At 37.4% G+C, this 13,970-nt stretch overlaps 1 protein-coding gene across 1 annotated transcript in view; it reads left to right on the top strand.

Moving 5' to 3' along the window:
* DOCK11 (dedicator of cytokinesis 11) overlaps window positions 1–13,970 on the top strand; it is a gene marked incomplete at its 5' end in the record, with an annotated part of 182,529 nt that overhangs the window by 132,013 nt on the left and 36,546 nt on the right. Inside the window, 6 exons of the mRNA XM_079727117.1 lie at window positions 442–489; window positions 2,049–2,191; window positions 3,445–3,560; window positions 5,730–5,867; window positions 9,431–9,613; window positions 11,863–11,976. Of these exons, the coding sequence (XP_079583243.1) occupies window positions 442–489; window positions 2,049–2,191; window positions 3,445–3,560; window positions 5,730–5,867; window positions 9,431–9,613; window positions 11,863–11,976 (742 nt within the window). The remainder of the gene's footprint in view (window positions 1–441; window positions 490–2,048; window positions 2,192–3,444; window positions 3,561–5,729; window positions 5,868–9,430; window positions 9,614–11,862; window positions 11,977–13,970) is intronic.

Here is a 13,970-nt window from a genome sequence, read left to right on the forward strand (position 1 = left end):
CCTCTCCACTTTTGTATGTGTTTGAGATTTTCCGTACTAGAAAGTATTTTAATGCCATTATAAAAAATATAGCAATTGCCCCAATTTTTAGGGCTTAAGAACCTTTTTAGGTGTTACTGACTGTGCTAGAGATCTTTGCTGTGATACACACTATAAAGCACAGGGGATGATTTGCATTGATGGTTCTTTTAAAAATATGTCATTAGAATTGTATATGAAGACATGGAGCTTTTTGGTTTTGATGTAATTGTAGCAAATAAATGTAGAAAGATATAATATGGCAAGTAGTTATTTGTATACTTATTTTTGTATACCAAAACATATTATTGTAATATGATTTTAAATGGGTCATTCTTTGTGACACAGGAAATTTTAAAATATTACTTGTTAAATGCAAAGTATGGTAATATCTTACTAACATGCTATTGTTTTTCTTTCTAGAGTATGTTTGTTTCACTTTAGATATATGGGGAAAAGAAACATAGCAAGGTAATTCCCATAGCACTGCAATTTCCACTTTTTTTCTTCCCTTCCAACAGAGGGCACTCTTAATTATGCCATGTATAACCTAGATGATTTATTTTGAGTTGACGTTAAGATACCCATGATTTATTTAATGCGTCTCAACTCAAAGTTGAAATTAATCTGATGTGAACATTTTTTAAGTTTTCCAGAGGGTAATAGTTAGACTGATATGCAGAGTTTCTGTTCTAATCCTAGAACAGATGCTTGTCTCTTCTGAAGGATGTGAGAAAGGGCTAGATCAAGGGGAAGGCAGGAAATCGTAAAGTGAGGACAACTGTAAGATCTGTACCTTTACAACCTGTCAATACTCACCTCAGTTACTAACGTGAATAGAAATCCCCAACAGCAATTGGGACATGCACTATATATTATTTATTTCTTCTTTTCGCTGTGTAAGTCTTAGTGAAATAAATACTTAAGAAAATGTTTGAGGAACTGTAAGGAAAAGATTACTTGCTTACTTCAATAAGATATATTTCAGGGGTAGAGTTAGTCATTAAAGGAGCTCAAATAGGGCTTCCCTGGTGGCGCAGTGGTTGAGAGTCCGCCTGCCAATGCAGGGGACACGGGTTCGTGCCCCGGTCTGGGAAAATCCCACATGCTGCGGAGCGGCTGGGCCCGTGAGCCATGGCCGCTGAGCCTGTGCGTCCGGAGCCTGTGCTCCGCAACGGGAGAGGCCACAACAGTGAGAGGCCCGCGTACCGCAAAAAAAAAAAAAAAAAAAAAAAAAGGAGCTCAAATAGAATTCTTTTTTTAAGTAAATTCCATGGCACTTCCAAAAACTGAAGAGGCTGTTTGGATGGGGTTTATTGCTGAGTCTCTGGAACATCCTAATAATTCATGGGATAATTTCCACTGTCTTCCCAGCACTGGGAACTGGTTTAGAACTGGTATGGTAACTACCACCATGAACCTTAACCTCTAGGATTCTGCTGACCCGCCCTCTGTGTTTATTAGAGGATAGAAAAACTCTTTTTCTTCCTTAATTCCTGTATTACCCGGTTGTAATTTTTTTTAATGGAACCTTAAAATTAAAGGAAAATAAAGAAAAATGTGCAAATAGACATGTTTATAGAGTAAAAATTTCTGCTCCAAGTTTAACTTGGGTCCAGAAACAGATTAGATAGGCACTCATTCTTAAACATCTAACTCCAGGAATTCTTCCACCTTACATCAACTCCAAGTATCCCTCTCACTGTTTTCTCTGACTCTTGCCTTTCCTTACCTCCTGAGAAAAGACTGGATCTTATTGGAGTGTTGTCTACTTTACTCTGATATTTTTGAGGAGAAGAAGGGAAGTAAGAAACTCTCTCTAAATTCATTACTTGTATTCGTATAGTATAAGCTATTTTAAATATACATTAAGCTTCATACAATTTCCAGTGATGCCTCATTTAAGCCAAGTAAATACTGAGCATAACACAGTGTTTATGTGGAAACCTAGTCATTTATTAGTTTAAGAAATCTAACGTTGAGATGTATTCTCAGAGTGCTCCATTTCCTAACTTTAACATTTATTTTAGGGTGCATGATGCCTGGATGTCAAAACACTTTGGAATAGACCGAAAATCGCAAACCATGCCAGCTCTTCGAAACAGATCAGGAATAATGCAGGCCCGGCTTCAGCATCTTAGTAGCCTGGAAAGTTCATTTACACTTAATCACAGTAAGTGAAAAATGTGTGTAGGATACCCATTTGAAGCAGATATTAATACTATTTAATCTTAAAGAAGTACTGGCTTAAATCTCCAGTACAATTGGTAATCATTTCCCATACATAGATACAATTGCATATCTCTGTTTATGAACAGTCATTTCATCATATGTGAATATATGATAAAATATGCGTGGATTTTTCAGCAATTTTAGGTAATGATGGGTTTTTTTCTTAGTTCAATATCAAGGAAGTTAATTTTCCCTTTGAATTATTGTTCTTATATTATTTTACATTCGATATCCTTTATTCCTACTTTAATGCAAATAACAGCATCTTAATATAATAGTATGTATAATATTTGTTTAGAGTTACTATTGTTCATTCAGTGATCTTAAGGGATTATCCATGCTGAGCTGACCGCAGAAATCAAAGAACTGTAAGTAGTATATTGACAAAGATGTATTTCACACAGGTTGAAGTATTGACAAGTCGAATAGGACAAGGAGGAAGCTACAGGGTTATATAAATGGAAGCTATCCTCTGAAAAACAAATATTAATAAAAAAGTCAGAGTGAGATAAACGTTCATTTCCATATAGTCCTTTGGGGGTTGCATAAAAGGAAGCCAGCAGAACTGGCTTTGTGATAAGGGCTAATAATAAAAACAAATGTCTTGAGCAGATGGACCTGAGCTAATAGAGTCAAGACCTTTAAAAAATGCAAGTCTTACAGCCTTCAGCTTTGCTCTTTGTCACTTGTAAAAATATAAGTATAATGAACCTATGTATTTCAGTTGGCCCAGATGCTTTGTTTTCCTTCTGATTTAAAAACGTCTCATTCATTGGCATCATTGAAAACATCTGGCCATAGGGCGCCACTGTATGTAATGTAGCTGCATTTCTATGAGTTTCTCATTTTTGCACACATAATTAACAGCACAGCCTAAAATGCCTCCTGCGTTATTTCCTGGTTACATCACCATAGTTCATCACTGAAATCTTGTCTCCAAAGAAGTGGGCACCTAATTATTTGTTGCAGAGCTGTTGATACAGAGCTGAAGTAAAAATTAGTGGAATTGATTAACCAAGACCATATTTGATTAAGGAGTAAATACAGTGAAACTCATTAAGTCTGCAGGTATTGAAAGCCTGCTTTCTTTGTGTTTGTCTCTCTCTGTGAGTCTTTGGGGAAGAAAATCATTCAAAACTGTTATGTGAATCTCTGTGTTGGGCAGTTTTAATTTTCTTTTTTTTTAAATCCCAGGTTCTGCAACAACTGAAGCAGACATTTTCCATCAGGCACTTCTTGAAGGCAATACTGCTACTGAAGTTTCCCTAACAGTACTAGATACCATATCATTTTTCACCCAGTGCTTCAAGGTAAACATGAAGAGTTAGAACTCAGTCGGTATCATTGCAAAGAAAATATTATGCAAAAACTAATTAGTCAGACGAAGCTTAGTATAGTATAAAAGCCCCCAGTGAGCAGTCAGGAAACTTGGATGGCAGACCTAGTTTGGCTCCTGTGTGAACTTGGGAAATCACTGAGACTCGTATGCCACATCCATAAAATGAGAGGATTGGACTAATTTGCCCTGATTTTCCCTTCTCTTTTATTTTCCTGTTTAAAAACAGTTTTCTTTCACACTTTTATGAAAATATCCAGTAATTTTTAGCCCAAATTATGATTGAGTCAGTTTATCCAAACACCCGTTGTGATGAGGTATCTTGTCAAGCCAGATGATGTCCAGGCAGGCCGGCTGGCTGGCTTCCCTCATCAGGTGCCTGGTGGTTTTTCTCAGATGCTTGCCTCTCGATACAAATCATCATTGCTAGGATTAAAAAAAATAAGAAATTAAAAGCAATTATCTTGCAGGGTTGTTGAAGGTGTAAAATGAGATCATGGACGTGAGAGTGCTTTGAAAAGTAAAGACTGTATAACTATAATGAAGGGTAACAGTAGTGGGAGAACTCAAAAGTGAAAACTCTTGCTGGCTTTTCATCTGAGTTATACAGATTTTTTTTCTTTTCTTCCCCCCTTCTCTAAGTAATTCAGTTAATTGCTTCAGACCTCTGGATTTTCTATGGAAACCTGGCCTGTGCTTTTCAAAGAGGCTTATCAGGGAAAACTGAATTAGATACTAATAAGAAATAGGCTGCAAAATCCCTTTATGAAGTATTAAGTTCTGATTTAAATGCAACCCAAATTCATTTTTTATTGTGCCAGTAAGTAAGACATTTGGTCTCAAGGTTTGCATTGTATTCTTTCCTCCTATTCAAATACTTCTTATTTGTTTAACATACATCTCTTGGTAGATGTCAGGCACTATTCTTAAGTGCTTTAGAAATATTAACTCACTTTTTTGTTGTGGGTCTGGAGGTGGAAAAGAGGACTGCAAATGGGCACTAAGGACCTTTTTGAGATGATGGGAATGATTGGGTTGTAATGGTTGCAAAACTCTGGAAATTTACCAAAAATAATTGAATCATGTACTTAAAATAGGTAAATTTTGTGGTATGTAAATTATACCTTAATAAACTTAAAAGTACAAATGTGAACTCACCTTTAATCCTCACACTAGCTTCGTGATATAGACACTGTTATTTTTCCCATTTTAAAATGAGGAAACTGAGGCTCACAGGGAAGTTAATGTCACATAGGTGGTTAGTTAGCAGAATCAGGATTCTGATCTAGGCCAGTTATCACAATAGTCCATGCTTCTAACCACTACCCCATGCTTATTAGAAGTAGACTAACAAAGATCAAACACCATTCAGGGATTCTGGCTATCAAGGTTACTATTAAATCTGTTACAGGTTTGCATATGGTTTTGGTTCGTTGTTGTTATTTTTGGCCAAGTTGTAACCTGGTAATTAGTTTCTTGAGGGATAGGAGAGCAGGGCTGGAGGTGTTAACCAATGCATTTTTTTAAAATGTTCACAAACCAATAGATATTTCTCTACAATTTGTTGTTTCTCTTATATCTCTATTTGCAAGGAACATTTAAACAATTTATGTAGTCTGTTCAATTGTGATCCCTGTTATTATCTCTACTCATAGAGGGTTTAATTTGTCACCAGTGGCTAAAGATATCTTATACTAAACATACACTTAAAAGCAAATTAGATAATGGACTTTTAAAATGGAATTGATGTTTTCCTTAATTCTTATATTACTTTGTCAGAGAAATACAAAGGCTGGTTACCTTGTATCCATTTTTAATTTACTGATTTCTGAATTGAGGAGCAATATGGTTAGGTTAATAGAAAATACTCTTCCCATACTAGTTCTGTATTTGCTGTGTTATACTGGAAAAAGATTTTTTTTCATCTATTTAAAATTATGGAATTAAGTATAGATGTAGTTTATATAGTATTTTGAGATTTCCAAGTTGAAAGATGGCACAGATGATTTTAGATTATGTTAAACTTTTTATTGTTACTTTTCAAGCAGTGGTTTGATAAACAGGTTGTTGGTAAAGCCCGTTCTCTCATTCTAGGGGGAGTGGCATAAACTATTTCTGCAAATTTTTTTTTCATGTTTTGTAGAGCCAACTTTTAAATAATGATGGCCACAACCCGTTAATGAAAAAAGTATTTGATATTCATCTTGCTTTTCTTAAAAATGGGCAATCTGAAGTGTCGCTGAAACATGTCTTTGCCTCACTGCGAGCTTTCATTAGTAAGGTAAGAGCAGAGCTTTGTGGCTGCGAGTGGCCTTGCTTCATAGCAAGAAGGAAAGGGGGGAACAGGGATCATTGCGAAGACCTCTCCAAACCTCAGATAAGGAAGCCATTAAATCCTGCCTTTGTAAATATTAGAACGGCAAAATACGTAAAGAGAGCCTGACCAGGCATTCCCTAAAATGAGCACGTGCTTTTTATTTTGTCCTGTCATTCCTTTCTGAAGAGTATCATTTTAAAATTACCAACTGCCAGTTTTTCTTCTCTTTTGCTTCTTTTTAAAGTACTGTCATGCTAAAGATATATAAGCTGTGAGGGTACTCATGTATAAGCACTTTGAAAGCAGAGACCAAGTCTTATAACCCCAGGGCCTTGTATGATATCTTGCAAATCGTAGGCACTCAATACATGTTCAGATGAATGAATCCTTCCTTTCAGTACAAATTGTATCGGTGGGCTCTAAATTTTCAGGCCACTTACCTCATCTAAACTAAAACTTCAGACTAGGCTTTTAGGAATAAATATGACTGAAACAGATAGCAAAGATTTATTTCTGGTCTGGTTTTGATAGCTTTTAAACATAATTAAAAGCATCAGGAACCAAGATGGAGTTAAAATTATGGAAAGGTACAGTCTAGGCCTCCACTCTGGTATGTGTAACTCCAACAAGACAAATTCAGTTAACCGATTTGTGTAATAGGATAGCTGAGCATGGAAAACTTTTTTGTCATTATTTGTATGGCAACTTACGGGGTTTAACTGATATAGAAATTAGGTGATCTTGAAGGTTTATTTTTAAATTGCCGTTCTTTTTTTAAATTTTTTAATTTTTGGCTGCGTTGGGTCTTTGTTGCTGCACGCGGGCTTTCTCTAGTTGCGGCAAGCGGGGGCTACTCTTTGTTGTGGTGTGCGGGCTACTCATTGTGGTGGCTTCTCTTGTTGCAGAACATGGGCTCCATGCATGCGGGCTTCAGTAGTTGTGGCACGCAGGCTCAGTAGTTGTGGCTCGCAGGCTCTAGAGTGCAGGCTCAGTAGTTGTGGCACAGGGGCTTAGTTGCTCCACGGCATGTGGGATCTTCCCAGACCAGGGCTTGAACCCGTGTCCCCTGCATTGGCAGGCAGATTCTTAACTGCTACGCCACCAGGGAAGCCCTAAATTGCCATTCTTTAATACAATTTTTTGAATAAAGAAATAAATGGAAAACTGAGTTCAGTGCAAGCATGTTACGAGAAACTAAGGGAAAGAGATTCAGAAATAATTCATTTAACAAACAGTTACTGGGTAGGTACTTACTGGTGTCAGATATTGTGTCAGGGATACAGTCCGAGGACTTAGTGTCCAGTAGAGGGAAACACACACACATTGATGCACATCCACAAATACCATTAGGCTAAAAGAAGTCTATACAGAGAACTGAGGGTGAACAGGAGAAGGACGGGAAACACTAATTTAGCAAAAGTTTCTCTGCAGCACTGGAGTTAGGATTTAGTATGGACTCAGCAAGAGATGAGACTGAAGAGGTCGATGGGGACCAGATGATTATGTCCTCATCTTAGGAGTTAGACTTCATCTTTTAGGCATCAGGGAGCATGAAAGCACCATAATTAGATTTTTATTAAGAAAACTGTTTCGGGTGGGGGGAAATCTCTTTAAAAAGTAGCCTGGAAGCCTAGTCTCTGCCCTCATGAAGCTTTCAGTGGGCAAGGAGGGTGGGGCAGAAAATAAACAATTGTAATTGTCACAAGTTCTAGGAAGGAACCAAGGTGTTGAGATAGAGAATAGTGATTTATGGGAGTTACCTTACTTTAGATAGGTTTGTCACTTTTAAAATGAGACCTGAAATATGAAAAGGCGCCAGCTGTTTGAAAAGCATAAGGAAGAACATTCTAGGGAGAACAAGCATATGCAAAGGCCTGGAGTTGGGATAGAGCTTGAAATTCTGGGAACTGCAAGGCCCAGTTTAGCTGGAGTGTAGGGAGAAAAACAACATAGAAGGGGATGGAAGAGGAATCTATAGAGGAGATGAGAGGGAGCAGTCACAGAAGCAGGAAGAAAGGCAGGAGAGAAGGATATCATGGAAGCCAAAGGAGAAAAGAGTTTCAGCATTATTATGCAGTACAGAGTGGTCTAATAAGATAAGGTGGAAAGGGAGTCCATTGGAATTGGCAATTACAAGGTCATTGATGATTTGGGTCATTGCCCACTCAGAGAAGTGATGTAGGTAGAAGACTTTTTTTTTTTTTAAGTCAGGAGATGTCACATTAATGTCTCCTTTTTTTAAAAAAAATTATTATTTATTTAACTTATTTTTGGCTGCGTTGGGTCTTAGTTGCAGCACACGGACTCTCTAGTTGAGGCGCATGAGCTCAGTAGTTGTGGTGCGTGGGCTTAGTTGCCCTGCAGCATGTGGAATCCTAGTTCCCTGACCAGGGATCGAACCCACGTCCCCTGCATTGGAAGGCGGATTCTTTATCACTGGACCACCAGGGAAGTTCCGGTAGAAGACTTCTTATAGCGGATTAACTACACTACAGCTATGCTTTCCCTTCCTTTATTTTCGTACTAGAGTATCTTGCCCAACAAGATTTGGTTTAATCCGGTGAGACTATTGATGAGATCTTTCAATTGCCAACTAGAAAACATTTATTAAACTTTCATTATCTGCATAGCATTGCACTTGGTGTTAAGGTGATAAAAAGAAGATAGGTTCCTATAATATGGGTTTAAATTCAATATCCCCAAGAAATAATTTTGAAAGGGTGGCCCTCTAGCTTCACACTCCCTGAAAAACATCCATTGTGTACCCTGGAGCAGCTTACTACTTGCTTGCCTAGACGTGTAAGCATGGAAGGTTGTAATAAGCCTATGTTATATGTATAGTTTATTTTCCACAAACAGAGTGAATACATTTCTCAAAGTAGCAGCCACTTGCCTGTTTTGAGAATTAGTCACTTTTTTTACTCTTTTTCTATGCCAACATGTATTTTGATCAACAGTTTATGAATAGAGGATGCACATGTATATGTTTGTGTGTGTACACTTCATCTATACCTCATTTTGTTTAAAGATCAACTTTATTTGCTGAATAGATTCCTGGTATAATTTTCTCAGCATTTGGAAGTTCATAATATAAGGAACTGTTTAAATATAAAGCAAAAGAGTAAGTAACGCAGATTGTCCGAACCATTTTTAAGGCCCAAATTGAGGCCCATCAATCATTCATCATTTCAGTCATTCATTAATTTAATACATATTACTGAGAACCTACTTATCTTCTTTTCCAGACCATTATGAGCTCTTCTTAGATCCGTAGCACTTAGAGTCAGTACCTCACATTTTTGTAGAGACTTGTATACTGACTTGCATTGTTCTGTCATTAATACATGCTGGCCTTTATGTTTTTAACTAGTTTGGGTTCTCCAGAGCGGAGCCCTAGCCTTATGTTGATTTTGTATCCTCAACGCACCCAGCATAGTTTTAGGTGAGAATATAGTAGGCACTTGATAGTTGGTTGACTTTTATGATTGGGTTTTCAGATACTTATTTATGTTTTTCCTGTTCTTTAGTTTCCCTCAGCCTTTTTCAAAGGAAGGGTAAACATGTGTGCTGCATTTTGCTATGAGGTTTTAAAATGCTGCACATCAAAGATTAGCTCAACCAGGAATGAAGCCTCTGCACTTTTGTATCTTCTGATGAGAAACAACTTTGAGTATACCAAAAGGAAAACCTTTTTGAGGACACATCTGCAGGTCAGTGAAAACCAAAGCTCCTCTTCTTTCTTCTATTCAATCTTTAGCCTCTATGTCAAGATCTAGAGCTACCCAATCCAATACAATAGCTATTAGCCACAGGTGGCCATTTAGCACTTGAAATGTAGCTAGTCTGAATTCAGATCTCCTGTAAATATAGAATACACATTGGCTTTTGAAGACTAAGTACAAAGAAGTAAAATATCTCAATTGTTTTATATTGACTCTATGTTGAAATGAGATTTTGGATATATTGGAGTAAGTAAAATAAATTAAAATTCACTTGTGTCTTTTTACTTTTTAATGTGGCTACTGGACAATTTAAAATTACACATGTGACTCATATCATATTTCTGTTGGACAGCACTACTCTACAGCATAGGTGTTAAGAGCATAGATTCCAGATTCCAGATTCCAGGACTATCACACACTGTGTGTGACCTTAGCAAGGGCTTCCTTAGTCTCTCGGTGCCTCAGTTGCCTCATATGTAAAATAGTGGTAAATATCCCTACCTACCTCGTACGGTTGTGGTGAGGATTAAACAAGATGATTAAGTAACAAACAAAGCACTTGTATTTTTCATGTTCCAGCATGCCCAGTTAGTAAAAAAATGAGAGAAGTCTCAAGGTTTAGTAGAAAGCATGGACTTTGGAATTGGACCTACCTGGGCTTAAATCATAGCTCTGCTACTTACTTACTTATGTGACCCTAGGCAAGATACTCAATTTGTCTTAACTATTTGCCTCATCTGTAAAATGAGGCCAAGTATGTTTCACCTTGCAGGGTTATCATGAGGGTTAAAAATAAAGTGTGTGTGGTGCCAGGCACAAAATACCTGGCACATAATAGACACTGAGTACGTGGCACTTGTTTTTCAACGTCTCCATGTTTTTTTAGCTTATCTGATGAAACAACTCTGAATTAAACAACAATTGGGACTTCTTGGCTCAGTAGCCCTCTTCGTAATATGGGAAATGCTTGGTCATATTTCTGTCTTCACTGCCATGGTCTGTCCCATTGCAGTTATTTATTGGAGACTGGATTATAAATGAGGAAACAGCCATAAGCACCTTTTTAGAAATGTCATCAGTGATGTGAAAATCTGATAGAAGTATATGCTTCCTGTAAAAATCTTCTATATAGTTACTTTTGGATACTAGGGCCAGCATTATATGTGAGGGTGTCTAATATTTGCTTTCGTAGAGGTGTCACTTGAGTACCACCTTCCCCCAAAACATTTCTGCAATTAGTGTTCTGGTGTATCTGAAATTCCCCAGTAGGGTCCATTCTTCTGGGTTAAAACATCAATTTTTCTCAAGTCCTTTATTCAAATATAAATGAATTAACAAATGTGCAGACTTAGAACCAGGTTCTAAATGGTCAATAAAGTGGTTAAGTAGTAGTATTATGATTATGATCTCTTTAATCCTCATAACAGCTCTATAAAGTAGGTATTGTTATCATCCCCATATTGCAAATAAGGAAAGTGAGGCACAGGAGGGGTAGTTAACCTTCTCAAACCCACTCAGTGAATAATGGATAAAGTCAAGATTTGAATCTAGGGCAGTTTCACTCAAGAGCCTGCGCTCAGCTCCTACAGTATCTTGCTTCTCCAGATCAGGGGTAAAAGCTTCCAGCCACTAACACCTTAGCCTGAATCATTTAGGCATTCAACCAAAGGAGCCTGAGAAATTAAAAAGCACCATTATGTTACATTATACTGCTATCATTATGTAATGTATATGCCATAACATATACTGCTATCTAAACTAGGTAGGCCCTAGTCAGAAACAAAGAAGGGAGCTGAGGCGCTGGAGTTGGAAGTCCAGCACACTGAATTAGACTAGTGAAAAGAAATGAGAAACCATCAAGAAAAAGGTCATTTATTCCCAACTTTGCCATAGCTACTACGTAGCAGGCATATTGAATGTAGAGACCTGACCACCATTATATTAGTTCACTAATTACGAAAGCAGTTTTAGATCTAGCTGTGCCATGAGTCTGGAAGGTTTTTCACATCTAACCAAGAAAAGTCCCAATAAAATTTGTAATTAGGAACCTCTGAAGTTGCTATTTCAATAGAAGAGTTTAAACCCCTCATGTATGAAGAAAATAGATTCTGACGGAACTATGTAGGATCTTCAAAAGAAGAATTTCATATGAGTGCTTATGGGTTTGCACAGTGATGAAAATAAGCAGCATTTGTGCAAAAGACATTTGAAAAAATGGTGTTTGCTTCTTCCCACAGATTATCATTGCTGTAAGCCAGCTGATAGCTGATGTAGCACTAAGCGGAGGATCGAGATTTCAGGAGTCTTTATCCATTATCAGTAATTTTGCAAATAGTGACAGACCTATGAAGGTATGTTCTCACTTCAAGTAAAAAATTAGAGCTATGTTCACTGTCAGGGAAGTTTACACTCCTCAAGTTAAACTGTGTGTTGGATTTACAATTTTTATGTAGTATAGAGTTTATAGAATGTGAGCTTCACAAGTCAAAGCTTTGTCTTGTACACCACTGCACCTCTAGCACCTAGAACACTGCCTGATACACAGCGGATATTCAGTATTATTTGAATGGATGGATCAATGGCTATACTGTGTATACATAGTTATGATAGGATTCGAATTTTTTCTGGGCTTGATTTTTAAACTTGCTCAAAAAAGAAATGGGTCCTTTCTTAACAGTTGTTACCATTTATAAGATTGGTTAATTCAGCATTGAGTTTGAAATTTCACAAAACCTCACTTATTAGAGTAGCTAACAGCTGCCTGATCCTTTCCAACAGATAAGGAGGGGCACAGAAGGGATTCATTATTTGATGATTTTCCGAGTTTAAAGGATCATCTGTTAACTGGGGCTTACCAGAGATACTTATTGGCAAATCCAAGTCCAAGGCTGTCATTCTTAGGCACCAGCTGGCTGAGGCCAAACCCAAGACGCTGACCACCATTCCTCTTTCCGAGCTATATGCTTAAAACCTATAACGTTGTGAAAATTCATTTTTTGTTTCGTTGCATGGAGAGCAGGTTCTGATCTTCAGTGATGCATGCGTACAAGGGAAGAAGAATCCTTTGCCAATAGAGAACTTTTCCTCCCCAAGGAATCATCCCCATTCTTGGGAAAAGTCATCTTTCAGCATAATTTGACAATTTGTGTAAAATCTGGGGGAAAAAAAAAGCTCACAGTCACAGCATACTTAATGTTTGGGATGTGTCGAATCTTTGTACCAAAAAAACATTCCCGTAGGAATGTTGCTGAAACTGAAAAAACCACCGAGTAGTGCCAGCCATTGTCAGGCTGGGAAAGTTTGCTTTTCAGCCAGTTCTGGTTCCTCGGGAAATCAGTATATGCTTCAACTAATCCCATGAGCACAGAAAAAGCTTATGTCATTTAGGATTTTTTTACTTATACCCTAAGAGTTTATTTTTACCATCCTTAATTCCATGTCATGTAAAAGTTGGGTTAGCAACTTTTTCAAAGTAAATGGGGTCTGTTTTAGCCCTCCTTGATGGGAAATCTTTTTTCATGACTCATTTCTGAAATGACTTAGTTTTATTCTGGTAGGGAAGTCATTACCAATAAACTCTAGTACAACAGAGTATAGCTTTCTCCCAGTAAATGGAATCTCTATTAATGTATAAGAAGAGACTTTACATATATAATTATCTTTAAAAGTCATCTTTAAAGAAGTCACTTTTAAAAATAATTTTCTCCACATTTGGTTATATTCACATTGAAAGGCTCCCAAAGCCCTGTACCTGTCCCTTACGCATCTTCTCTGCATCCTACAAATAATTGTGATTACTCCAGTGGGGTTAATAGGAAGCAATAGGACTTCCTTAATAGTGCCCAAGATAAAGAGGAAACTCGAACTTCGTGCTTTTGGGTACAGACACTTTGAGAGAAGTTAATGATCTCTTTAAACTCTTCAGAGTGTTCTGTGATCCATAAACTCTTATTTGCATAATTGGAAATTTTTGCAGTATGGTTTTCACCTTAGTGTATATGGTAGTTGGTAGATGGGATAAGTATGCTTGTCAATATGGAAGAGTGACTAAGATCACTAGCTTTGGAGCCAAACTGCCTGGGTGTAAATCCTGTCTCTACCGCTTACCAACTGCAAGACTTTGGCCAAACTACTTAACTGCTGTGTACCTCGGTTTTCCATTGGTAAAATGAATTATAATAGCACTTAATTCATAAGGTTGTTATAAAATTTAAAACATGTAAAGCACCTAGGCCACTGCCTGGTGCATAGTAAGCTGTCAATTTTTAGTTACTGTTGTAGCTAAAATTACACAATAAAAGTGAATATAGATTACACTCATAGCTGTGGAATTCACGGTGGAGGA

The sequence above is a fragment of the Hyperoodon ampullatus genome, assembly GCF_949752795.1.
Source record: "Hyperoodon ampullatus genome assembly, chromosome: X".
NCBI lineage: Eukaryota > Metazoa > Chordata > Mammalia > Artiodactyla > Ziphiidae > Hyperoodon > Hyperoodon ampullatus.